General features: G+C 32.0%; 1 protein-coding gene across 1 annotated transcript in view; it reads right to left on the reverse strand.

The window, feature by feature from the left end:
- LOC116022313 (protein ENHANCED DISEASE RESISTANCE 2) overlaps nucleotides 1–3,687 on the reverse strand; it is an 11,615-nt gene extending 7,928 nt beyond the window's left edge. The window contains exons 1-7 of the mRNA XM_031262959.1: nucleotides 3,504–3,687; nucleotides 2,823–3,337; nucleotides 2,352–2,426; nucleotides 1,929–1,982; nucleotides 1,564–1,629; nucleotides 893–996; nucleotides 58–128 (exon numbers count right to left, since the gene is read on the reverse strand). Coding sequence (XP_031118819.1) covers nucleotides 58–128; nucleotides 893–996; nucleotides 1,564–1,629; nucleotides 1,929–1,982; nucleotides 2,352–2,426; nucleotides 2,823–2,960 — 508 coding nt within the window. The 5' untranslated portion in view covers nucleotides 2,961–3,337; nucleotides 3,504–3,687. The remainder of the gene's footprint in view (nucleotides 1–57; nucleotides 129–892; nucleotides 997–1,563; nucleotides 1,630–1,928; nucleotides 1,983–2,351; nucleotides 2,427–2,822; nucleotides 3,338–3,503) is intronic.
- Between the last annotated feature and the right edge of the window lie 8,597 nt (nucleotides 3,688–12,284).

Genomic DNA, 12,284 nt, shown 5'->3' on the forward strand with positions numbered 1-12,284 from the left:
GGGGGGGGGGGGGGGGGGGGGGGGGAATGTCAAGACAAGAAGGAAACCACAAACAACCATTCCCAATTGTTGTTCTTCGCAACAAGCTATGACTACTAGGTTCATCTTCCTCTTCAGCAGCACTGAACCTAGAGAGGGGGAAAGGGAAGGGAGGGGGGCAGGGGTGTTGTCAGATTTGAAAAGCAGTCATTAACTCAATTGGCCAGCCTTTAAGGGATAAAGCAGAGCAGAAAATACAACAATATAGTCCAAAGAGTTTCTTGTATGTGTGCCAACAACCCAAAAAAATAAAAGCTCATAAACACGCTGAAACAAGACATAAACACAAAAAATACTTTAAAAAAAAAAAAGTAAAGTTGTACACTGGCTATGATTCGGACACACATCAAAGTGTCAGATCAAAATTCTAGGATATGTGGAGAAAATAACTAACAAATAGAGTATGAACCCATGCTATTAACCTATTATGAATCAAAGGCATAAAGTTCCTAAACTGAAAAGAACAAGGCACCAAGATACACATTAGTTATTTGGTTAATGACTTTACTGTTAATTGTTATTACCTTCAGCCCCTCCCCCTCCCTCAAAAGGTTGATCATGATCTTGATGGTTTGATGGATGATATTCAAATTGACCTAATACAAAATTTCAATACTTCAATGCAGATTAGGTTTATATTTTCTATAATGAGTCATGTTCTCTTCAGTAAATTTCAGTTTTTTTTACATCTCTACTACAGAAACACATCAGCCATCCTAAATGGTTGGTTAAGAATGAAATGCTCCCCCAGCCTATTCATTGATGAGTTGAAAAAAGAAACAAGAACTAAAATCAATAATTGTATACTATAGTAAAGTCCACACCATTGATAATGAAAAGGGATGATACTTACTGGCTTTCATGATCTGATGAGGAACCATTCCTTCCATTATCTGCCCCAGATTTATACTCAAAGGAGACATACTTGTTACCATTAGTTGTCTGTGAGTCTTGATGCTGCAAACCATCAGCATATTATAAGTCTCAGGTGATTATATCAAGGCACAGGAAATATTTATGAAAGAGGAAAACAGTAAGTGTTTCATCCATTCCAAGTTGTTTGAGCTAATTGAATAAAAAAAGGAGTTAAGGAAATGAATGTTAGAATGAAATAATACAAGGATTAATGAACTTGTAGGAATTTATTTTTAAAATAATTGTTAGAATGAGAGAAAGGGATATTAAGTAGATGAAAATGTCACATCAAATTACAGATGAAATCATAGTATCATTATGAAGTAATCTGAATATTTTGGTGTTGTGAACTTTTCCAAATATGGAATATGTCGAGTATCCGAAAATAGCTGAGAGAGAATTGGCTCAACAGGACAGAGAGTGAAAAGTATATTGGTATATAGAAGATGGTGGGTATACAATGATGGATACAAAAACAAACAAAAAATTTAAACCAAAAACAAACAAATTTTTGTTAAGATCGCATAGAAAACAAGAAACCTAATTTCAGAGAAGAAGGAAAAAAAAATGAAACAATAGGGAGTAGAATTTAACAGATAAGAAAACAACCTGATCAATCACAGACTCAATTTTTTCCTTCCAAATCAGGGCCTCCTGAATGTTGAAAGCTGCCATCTGGAACAGTACATATAACTAACATTACTAGCCATATTCACTTGTGCAGAAACTCGAGCACCATAACAATGTTTCAAAAATAACATCCGAATGTAAAACAATGCTGTAAATTGCTGCCAAATGTCCAGTGCTCAAACTAAGAAAGGTGGCTCTGAAGGGAATTTAGAGAAAGTCCATAACTAAACCTACTTCAATCAACAAAGTGTTTGCCACTATCTTAGTTGTATACAAACCATAAACTGGTAGTCATTGATTGTTCTCAGTAAGAATAACATAGGAGAAAGAAGAAGAATACATACTGTAATTCGGTTGTACTTCTCTTTCTTGTTGTAAACAGACAAGACATAGACCATCTGCAAAGATGAAGAATAAGATAAATGATTCCAGGGTGATATATAGCATACACATACTAGCCAAACTGCTGTAGGCTACAATCAGTGCTGACATGATCTAAACCAAGTACTTGACATGGACTATATCTATATCAGTATATGCAAACACCCACCCCCAAGCTATATTCGAGAGAAATGGACACTCGAAAATTACTTTTTTCTATGTTGGCAAAACTGTACTTGTAGGAGATCAAAGAAATGCAGTTCAAATAAGATGTGTATGTTCCCCAGCACAATTGACATTGAAAAGATATATAATTAGATAAGACAAGTTTATTACAGCAAGACTACTGATGCAAAGATGCAGTAAATAAGAAAAGAATAGCTCACATGTCCATGATGAGTCTTCAAGCCTCGGTCCTCAACTCGACAATTGCCATCTATGAGAAGTGTCTTGATTGGGACCTGATAATTGAGACATAACAGATCATTTTGTCAGGATACTTCCTAGGCACTTCAGAAATCAACTTTAAATTCTAAACTAGAAAGTGAAAAGTCCACTTACTGTTTCACTGAAGAAGGAGAACAAGAAAAAACAAAACAGACCCAAAAAATGACTTTTGAAGTTTAAAGTGCTTGATAAGACTACACACTTTTTATCCCAATTCATTGGGGTAGCATATACGGAAACCATTTCTAATCTCACACATCTCAAAATATGTTAACTTAAATCCAATCAACTTATTGATAAAACTGCATAGTTGTTATCAACTGACCTTAGTATGCAAAATTATTGGATTTTAAATTCTACCAAATTGTTGAAAAGCACGAGCATAAAAGCTTGGAATTCTGGGAGCATACCACATTGTCCTGAGGCTTCCGCTTGTAGTAAGCGAGCAATCGAGTCTCTAGAACAAAATACCGCATATGGATGAACGATCTACCTATCTTCCTCCGCCCATACCTCACCATCCATCCTTCATACACCACTTTGGACATTGTTCAATAGTCCTTGAAATATCTTTGACCCCAACGTTTGAGTCAGAGCTACACGACTAGCAAAAGACTATCGAAAATCCGGAAGTTCAGACTCAAATATCTTCACTTCCGCTGTTCCAACCAAGCTTAAACAAATGGATCCATGGCTACCGCCGCGAAACCTCAACTTCCAACAATAATAAAACGGATCCTCGACACGATTTGCTAAGCGTCCAGCTGAGACTGCTAATTTTCCAAAGCTGATTCACCGAAAACACCGAAAATTCTCCCAAAACTCCGCGAAATTCGCCTCGCGCGACGAGAATCCCCGACCTGACTCCACGATCGCCACCGATCGATTCCGAAATTCTACGAGCACCTCCTCCTCCGTCAAAATTCTGAAAACACGGCACGAAAAGTCAGTCATAGAAAAGCGATGAACTACGAGCAAGCAACGCATTGGCAATCTGGCATGCTGATGTGCATCACATGTATTTGACTACGAATTCGTATACAACAAACACATAAGAAGTACGTAATTGAAACTAAAGTCGAAGTGCATACGCATCATCAGGTAGATAGCAAGACAGGAGAGAGAGGCGCGGCGTGATCTGTCGCAGTCGAGAGGAAGAAGCGTCCGGCGGAGAAGGGACGAGACAACTGGCCAACTGGGGGCCGTGGGATTATCGTTTAAAAATTAAAAGAGAGTGGGCTATGGAGACTTCGGCCAAGCAGGGAAGAAAACGTTGTCTGTCTCGTCTCTCTTGGACTCTTTTTTACTTCTTTTTTTTTTTTCCTTTTCTTTTTATTACTTTTGCTTTTGGGTTATTCCTTCTTCTTTTTTCCGTATAAAGTTATTTACTTCTTTTAAACAGTATTTTCTTTGACATTTATAAGATTTCTTGCTCAAGCTGCAACTGACCTCATATATTACATATTATAGACACAAGAATTTTGTGTTCAAGCGATGAAGCGATGAGATAAATGTGATTCTTCTAAATGAGATGTTACAGGTATAAATAAATTATCATGATATAATGTAGCAATCAAAGTAATATCATCAGACAAAATGTTAACCGTTTAGGTATAACTTAATAAAATGTTTTTGTCCGATTGTTATGACGTTGTTGATTTTATTTTATATTCTCCGACATCTTAAATTATTTTTTCTAGAACTTAAAAATTTGAGAATATTTATTTAGAATAAAATAAAATATATTTATTTTAGAAAATATTATATTTTTAGTCATTCATTTATACTCGTGGTACAAACTCAGTCATGAGTTATATATGTGACCAACTTTAACCCCTAATTTATATGTAAAGTGGCGATTTTAATTTTTTTTTTTTATAAACTATTTATACCACCAATTTGTCATCCCTTAATGAAGTGGTTGATTTGTCTTTTATGTACTAAAATTATTACTCCGCACATAACTTAAGGGTTAAAAAGTATCATGCATATAATTCATAAACTAAGTCTGTAATGCATATATAATTGGAAGATAAAAATGTAAGTTTTCCTTTATTTTATGGACAGTATGATGCAATACTATGATCTTACACGCAATATATTCTAACAATTTGAAAATTACACTACACATATATCAAATTCGAATATATAAAATTGAAAACGTTGGACTGCTGGTCGTGTAGATTGCTTATTGATTCAACTATTGTAAGTTGTAACTACCACTACTAAAACAAGAGTAGATTGTTGGGTGGCCAGTTTATGTTGTTATTATTATTTTTACTATGGGGTATTTGGGTAAATTAACTAGAGCTAGTACTATATATAAGTTATAATCGGCAGTGAAATATTACATCATAAAGCAAAAAAAAATAAAATTTAATAAACACGACAATATATTTTAGCACATTTATAAATGAGAGAGTAATAAAAGCGGTAATAGTGACATTGAAACGTTATGACTATTCTAATCATATAATTTTTGTTGACCTTAATAGTATTAATTACTTGCGATAAGAACAAAGAAATAACATGAAATTTAAATAGAAAGTACAAAAGCTTTAATTTGGTTGGACATTTGGCAGATAATTGCAAAGTTTCATGTTTGATTTTTCGTATGAGTGTTTATCAATTTTTTTTTCGAGTCAGCTAGTTATAAATAATTTAGACTGGTTTATCTCTTTGCAGTATTTTGTTGATTATGGTCACACATCAAGTTCCACTTATAGTGTATTTTTGAATAGCGAAGGTAGACGTTATTGTAAATTGAAGTTTTTATATAGAATACAAGCATAAAAGCAGTGCCCAAGTGAATTAGTTAGACTCAACCCTATGTTTGCTAGTTATTTCGAGTTTCTTAGTTGTAGTAACTAATGACTTCGTAACAATTAGTATTAATTTGCAAATTAAATATGTTGATGAGCTTGATAGGCCCAATACCCAAGTCCCATGAAGTTGCTTGCTTTGAGTTAACCCCAATTGTTATTATATCATTAATCAACGTTGACATTAATAATATTGTTTCGTAATTCATTCATATAAACGGTATTTTTAATGGTTTCGAATTTATTTTTTCTTTTCGCATAATTAGAAACCATGTTAGTTGATTACAACTTTATAAAATCAATACTTTAAATTCACACTATAAACTTCATAATTTTAAACAAAATACTTCCCCGTCGAAGGTTATCAAAACGAGCACCACCTCTCGTGACTAAGTCTGTCTACCAAAACATAGAAAATGTTTTCACGTCAGAGGGGCTACTTAAGTACGAGGCAACATGGGAACACAAAGAGTACTTGTGGACATGTGACAATTCTAAGACTGACTAGAGGCATACAAGGCGACAAGGGCGTCGCCAAATTGGGTGGTGAAGGATGTAACGCTTGTAGAACTTTGCAACACATTTTAAAGGTTTGCTACATATTTCTAGACTTTTCTAGCACTTATATATAACATCCCATAGTTGGTAGAATATTCTAGAAGCATACACATAACACTAGGGGTAGTAGAGATATATAGAATATTCTAGAACATTAGAGGACCCTTAGTTTGTTTAGAGATTTAGAGAAAGTTATAAACCTAAATTATTAGCCATTAGATTAAGTAAATCTCTACCATCCATTGTGGAGGTAGAATGACTATAAATATTCCTCATGGGACTCATTTGTAACCATCTACAAATTCAAGCAAACCAAGTTCCCTACAAAACTTTATTAAACTCCTTCGTGTGTTTCTTGCCTTACTAACGTTCTTGATTTTTTGCGGGTGGCTGCAAGGCCCATGGACTAGGATTTAGGTGACTCTAACCCACCCTATGGGTTAGCGGGCCCCACGTGCCGGCCCACGAGTTATTTTAATTTTTAAATAATAATGATAATTATTATTATTATTATTATTATTAAATAAATCATTACACTAGTTTATATATTTAACCAAAGCAGAACACATTTCTATTTAAACACAATTATACAAACATAAAGGAGAAATTTATTATGTTTTCAGTGTATTTAAGTTAAATATGTGTAAAGTAGTATGTTAATGGATCAGTGTCTTACATTGGCATGCATAGTAAAAAATAAAAGCCTAGTTAGAGAATTCCTAGTACCAGAGCAACTGACCAACTAAACTCACAAATAGCAAGGTGAACAAAGAGCAGTACTGATGAGATTAGTTTTAGTCTACTATTACGAAACTCATCATCCCATCAACAAATCGTTGTAAGAGAGAACCAGGTAATAGAGCTTTTGTGATAAGATAGAAAACCATGCTGTAGTGTGTTGATCCAGGCACCTGTAAGAAGAAAAATATCAGCTTTTGAAGAAACATAAATGATTCACAAAACTGATAACATCAATTGAATCAACTTACCGCAGATTTACAATCAAAGAGAATAGCCCTTTCTCTGAAGCAACCTGGAATAGAACAATATTAAAATAGAATTAACCATGGATTCATTATGAAAACTTTCAAGACATCATTAATATAAAAAATGTGACCAGACAATAATAACTAACAAGCTACCTACTGCACCAAGATCCCTGGTATGCTTACCAGCAGGAATCTACAAGGCAATGCCCAAGCAAGATGAAAAATATTTCCACGAAGAAGCACAGAACACTTGCAAAAGAAACTATAAGAACCTTTGATTTGTCGAAGCAAAAACTCCTGCTGCGAACCCTGAAATTGTTTCCATCATATAGTTTCCAGCAGTCACGAGCATTGTCACGGTCATCACGCCGAAGATTGCCAGAGAAAATGGACAGATCAATTTGATCTCTGGGTTCTTCTTCCACTATAGAACACATAAATAAGTATAATACATTTTTCTATAAACATATTTATAAAATAAAATTTTATTTAAAAAAAAAATTTTATATCAAGGAATTTTTTATTTTTTACATTGTAGTTTAATTTCAACACAACTATAGTTTTATTTTGTTACAACAATAATTTCATTTGATATTATATATACAATAGTGTTATTACAGTGAAACATGTTATTGAATTTCATTTTATATACACTGTAGTCTGATTACCACCATTAAATTATAATTCTAATTAACTACGGTTTCATTGGACAATATACACCCAATATGTGAAACTGTTTTTCAGTTTCATTTTATATACATTGTAGTTTCATTACAACACAACCACAATATCATTTTGATATAACTACAGTTTCGTTGGACAATATACACTCAAATATGTGAAAATGTTATTCAATTTCATTTTATATTCACTGTAGCTTCGTTACAACACAACTATATATCGTTTCGATATAACTACAGTTTCATTGGACAATATACGCCCAAATATGTGAGACAATTTCATTTTAGATACACTGTAGTTTCGATACAACACTATGTCCAGAGTTTAAAAAAAAAAAATTTAAATAAGACTTGACCCGCAAGTTTACCTTTAGCCCGACGTATTGCCTGTCACAACGTAATGAGTGTGAGTTAGCCTGCGAGTTTCGACCTACTTTAACGTCTAATGTAAGCGGAGTAAAATGGGAGGGATTAATGTTAAGGGGAATCCGAATCGCAAGAAGGACGTAGGCGGACCTCCGTAAACCCAGGGCGACGTGGCAGGCTGCCGCGACGGTTTTTAATATTGTCATCGCCATCTTGTTTTGAAAACTTCTTGTGGGTGGCTGGGCACGTTGGTTTGGCTTTTACGACCAGGAAGACGTGGGCCCAAACCCAAAGCTGAAAACACTCAAATATTTCTACAATTTTGTATTTCCCATTTTTTGATTTTCCGTTATCTTTTTTGTCATATTGCTTCAAAATTCTGCAGCGTACGGTCCACACTCGCCCCTGGGTTCATAAAATTCCACTATTGAGTTTTGATCATGTAACATTTCTCATAGAGAGCCACAAAGGTCTCAGATGTTTGGTACAACATAATGTAATATTCCTTAAAATTATAGTATCAGACACCTAAACACGGATATTTGTCATAACCTTTCAGGCCCTTTATTGATACATTTTCTATAATAAATTTCATGGTATATTAAACACTCCGTAGTAAGAATTACAATAAATATATTAGATAATAAATTTCATTTAACATTGATGTGATGTCATGATGTTATTGACCTTTTAAATGAGTACGCATATATTCTCAGCTCGTAGTACCCAAAAAAGTATGTGTTTATGAATTAACTAATGGTAATATATCATCATATCAAAATATAGTAAAACTTTTTGAAATATTTTTATTCATTTTAGCAAAGTTCATATAATTCTATAATTGAATATTGTTTTCATTATAAGTAACATTGAGAAACAAAGTACTTCACTACTTAAAATAGGTAAGGTACAAATCTATGGTGCATAAAAGCTCTCACGAAAATATTTATGCGGGTAAAACATGTTCCCTCTAATAAACTCACTAAAAGTTCTTAGAATGTTTTAGGATCATTTTTTTCCCATGCTACATATATATATATATATATATATATATATATATATATATATATATATATATCATTGAACTTTTTTAAATGATACACTAATATATCTTTTTATAAATATTGTTTCAATAATTATGTACCTATAATATAAACATAATAAAGTAGTGAGTTGATCGATTGACAATAATATTTTGATAGACTTATAAAATTATTGATCGAGTCACGATAATGTTTAACGAACTTGTAAATTTATTTTAAAATTTAAATAAAAAATAAGTACCATTTGAAATACTTTAATAAGGATTTCTAATGAATTTTTATTACATTGATTTTATTTCTACCCAGAGAAAAAAGAGAATGATAGGTAAGAATATATGAATTGTTTGATATATATGTTACTATATGAATGATATAACCGTTGAATAGTAATGGGCCTGATGGTTGCTGACCTGCCTGCAAATCTGCAAATTTGAGGAGTCTTCCAAAATATAATGATCTTTCTTTTTTATTTTTTAATATTTATATTTATATTTATTTACATATTATTAATTATTATTATTATTTTTGTCTATAAAAGGTGAATCTCTTTTTGTCAATGGGTTTCATGGGTTTGCCAATTTTGAAAAAAGTTGGCTTTTAAAATTAAATTTCCAAGCACCCATTATTGACTTTGTTTCATTTTTTATTTTTTTTTTTAGATATTCAGCACCCTTTGTTTTATTTGAGCTACATACACACACACACATAATCGTGATAAAATGAAAACAAGGCTTCTCATGAAAACTTGAAAAGTGAGGATTAATTTGAACCTTCCATCTTGAAGGATCAACGGTTAAAAAAAAAAAAGAACAAAAATGACGGGTCAATTTTATAAACTATTACAAACTTTAAAAATTTCAATATTATGAAATTGATCATGTCTTTTGTTTCCTCTCTTATTTTTGTTTATTTTACAATCGTTAGATATATTAGATTAATAATTAGTGGAGTTCCCCGTCTCCATCAGAGATTAATGATTAGTAATTATTCACACTTCTCACATGAAGTCTTATTATCATTGGAGTAATCTCATATATAATTTGAAAATTAATCAACTTGTTCTTTATTTACTCTTTTTTTTTTTAACACTGTACGGAGTATATAACTTGTAAGCTTAGCCTATTGTTTTTAATAAAACTGATAATATAATTTAAAAATATTTAATTTTATTTGCCATATTAATTAATGATATAAAAATAAATTAAACTCAATTTTCACAATACACTCAAACCTAGTATGCTTAACTATGAAGTATGTTAAACAAAGTAAATTGTGCATGCATTAAATGAGTATGTAAAGTATTATTGGTCTATAAATGATATTTTAGAATCGACAAAAAAAAAAAAACATAAACAAAAAAAATCGCATATATACTAATAAAATCAACATCAATTATTGTAATGTGGATTCTTAGTAGTGTTATGACGATGAAAAGCCATTACTTTTAGGAATATTTAATTTGACATAATAAATCATAGAGTACTACTCCGTAATTTTTTAAATACCTTTTTAAAAGAAAAAAGAATCTTTTGATGTATAAAGATTGGTTCAATGAGGTCATACCTCTTTTATGGAATAAACTTTAATACTCCGTAGCATTTTTTTTATATTTTTTTTAGGGGTGTTCAATCAATTTTTTTTTAAATGTATAATACACTCTATTTTTGTGATAATCAATATTTATTTTTTTATTTTTTTTACAATGCATTAATTTATTTATGATTTATAAAATATATTTTGGTAAGAAAATTATAAATAATCTATTAATAGAAGTTATAGAATGTTTGTGAGGGTGTATAGTGTAATCAATTTAGAGTTTTAATGACTTTCATAGACTTTTAAGAAAAAGTTTTTAAAAGTCTATAAATGTTTGTCCTACGAATTTTTATAGACTCGTACAAAAGTCATTTAAAATTCATTATTTTAAAAGTCTTGATTGAATACACGTACCATTAGACTATCTCCAAGCTAGAGTTAACTTTTTTGGATGTTTTTTTTCTTTTTCTTTTTTCTTTTCATGCCAAGAATTTTTATTTTTATTTTTATTTTTATTTTTTTTTCATGCCAAGAAGTATGAAAGAGAGTGAAGAGTGAAGAGTGAAGAGGAGAAAAAATGTTACATTTACGTACTTAGGTAGCGCGTCCAGTGCACCCCACGTGACAACTCTTGTTTTCCTATGGTGGACCCCACATCAAAACTTTGGTTTTGTTAGAGTTAGAGCATCTCCATCAATGGAGAATAGATAAATAATGGCAGAGAATGAACTTGTGAATATCTTCAAAACTGATGTAGGAGATAGTTTATAAGGGATGAGTTCACTCTGACTGTTATACACCTTTTATATTTTTTTTTATTCTTTTTTATGTTTAATGTCAGATTTAGTTTTGTTTTCTTTTTTCTTTTTCTTTTTTATTTTTTTTTCCCACATTCTCTTTCCTAATCACACTTACAAAAACTCCTCAATTACCGCGAAAACACTCACTGATAAGGATGCTCTTAAAAAGATTTCTCTGATTTCCTTTCACCTCCACCAAAGCATAAAAATCCGTAAAACCCATTAAAAAAAAACTCTTATTGAAGTTGTTCTTACTAAAAAGTTTACAGTTAAGTCTTCAATTGTACGTTTTGGACAAAGGCTGCCTTACTATCCTATTCGGCAAATGATTATAATGAGATAAATTGACCGTTTGAAATGTAAAAAAGTCAATTACCACGGTAATTCAAACTTGAAACCATTTTCAGTAGCATCTTTTGTTTTTTTGCCTGCACCCTTTTTTACTGTGCTTTTTTGAAGCGAGCTTTGGGAAAAAAGTTGCATAATTTAAGAAAACAGTATGCATTCTTAAAGCTCTACCTGCGGAAAAGTATGGAGCACTATAGAATTTGAAAGAGAGAGTACTGTAGCCGTGTGTGGGCATTAACTACTGTTTGATCAAAGGAATCTTCACTGTTCTTCATTCGTAGAAGATAAGGTGGAGGCTTCAATCCTTAATTTGCATATATAATTGGTCTTGATTAAAAAGTCTATTATCAAAAAATTATTGTACTTTAGATTATAATCAAAGATCTCTAAAACACGTATGGTACGTGTCAAGCCGTTGCGTGGAATTGTGTTGCATGAAAATTGAGAACAGTACTATACAAGAGAGATGACAGAGAAGCTTGAAGTAGATGAAGCTAGCTTTATGTCATGTCAATGGAGGTGTTGTTGCATGCTTGATTGGACCGACCTGGATGGATCAAGGTTTTCAATTATTCATTCATGGAGTTGTGGTTTTCAGTTGCATATATGAATAATGCTTTCAAGCACGCTGAAATTATTGGCATCACTGCACGTACTACTGCTTTCTGGGAAAACAAGATCTATCGCCATTCCAGTTTCATCACAATATAATGTTGTTGAATGAAATTGC

The sequence above is a fragment of the Ipomoea triloba genome, chromosome 6 (assembly GCF_003576645.1).
Source record: "Ipomoea triloba cultivar NCNSP0323 chromosome 6, ASM357664v1".
NCBI lineage: Eukaryota > Viridiplantae > Streptophyta > Magnoliopsida > Solanales > Convolvulaceae > Ipomoea > Ipomoea triloba.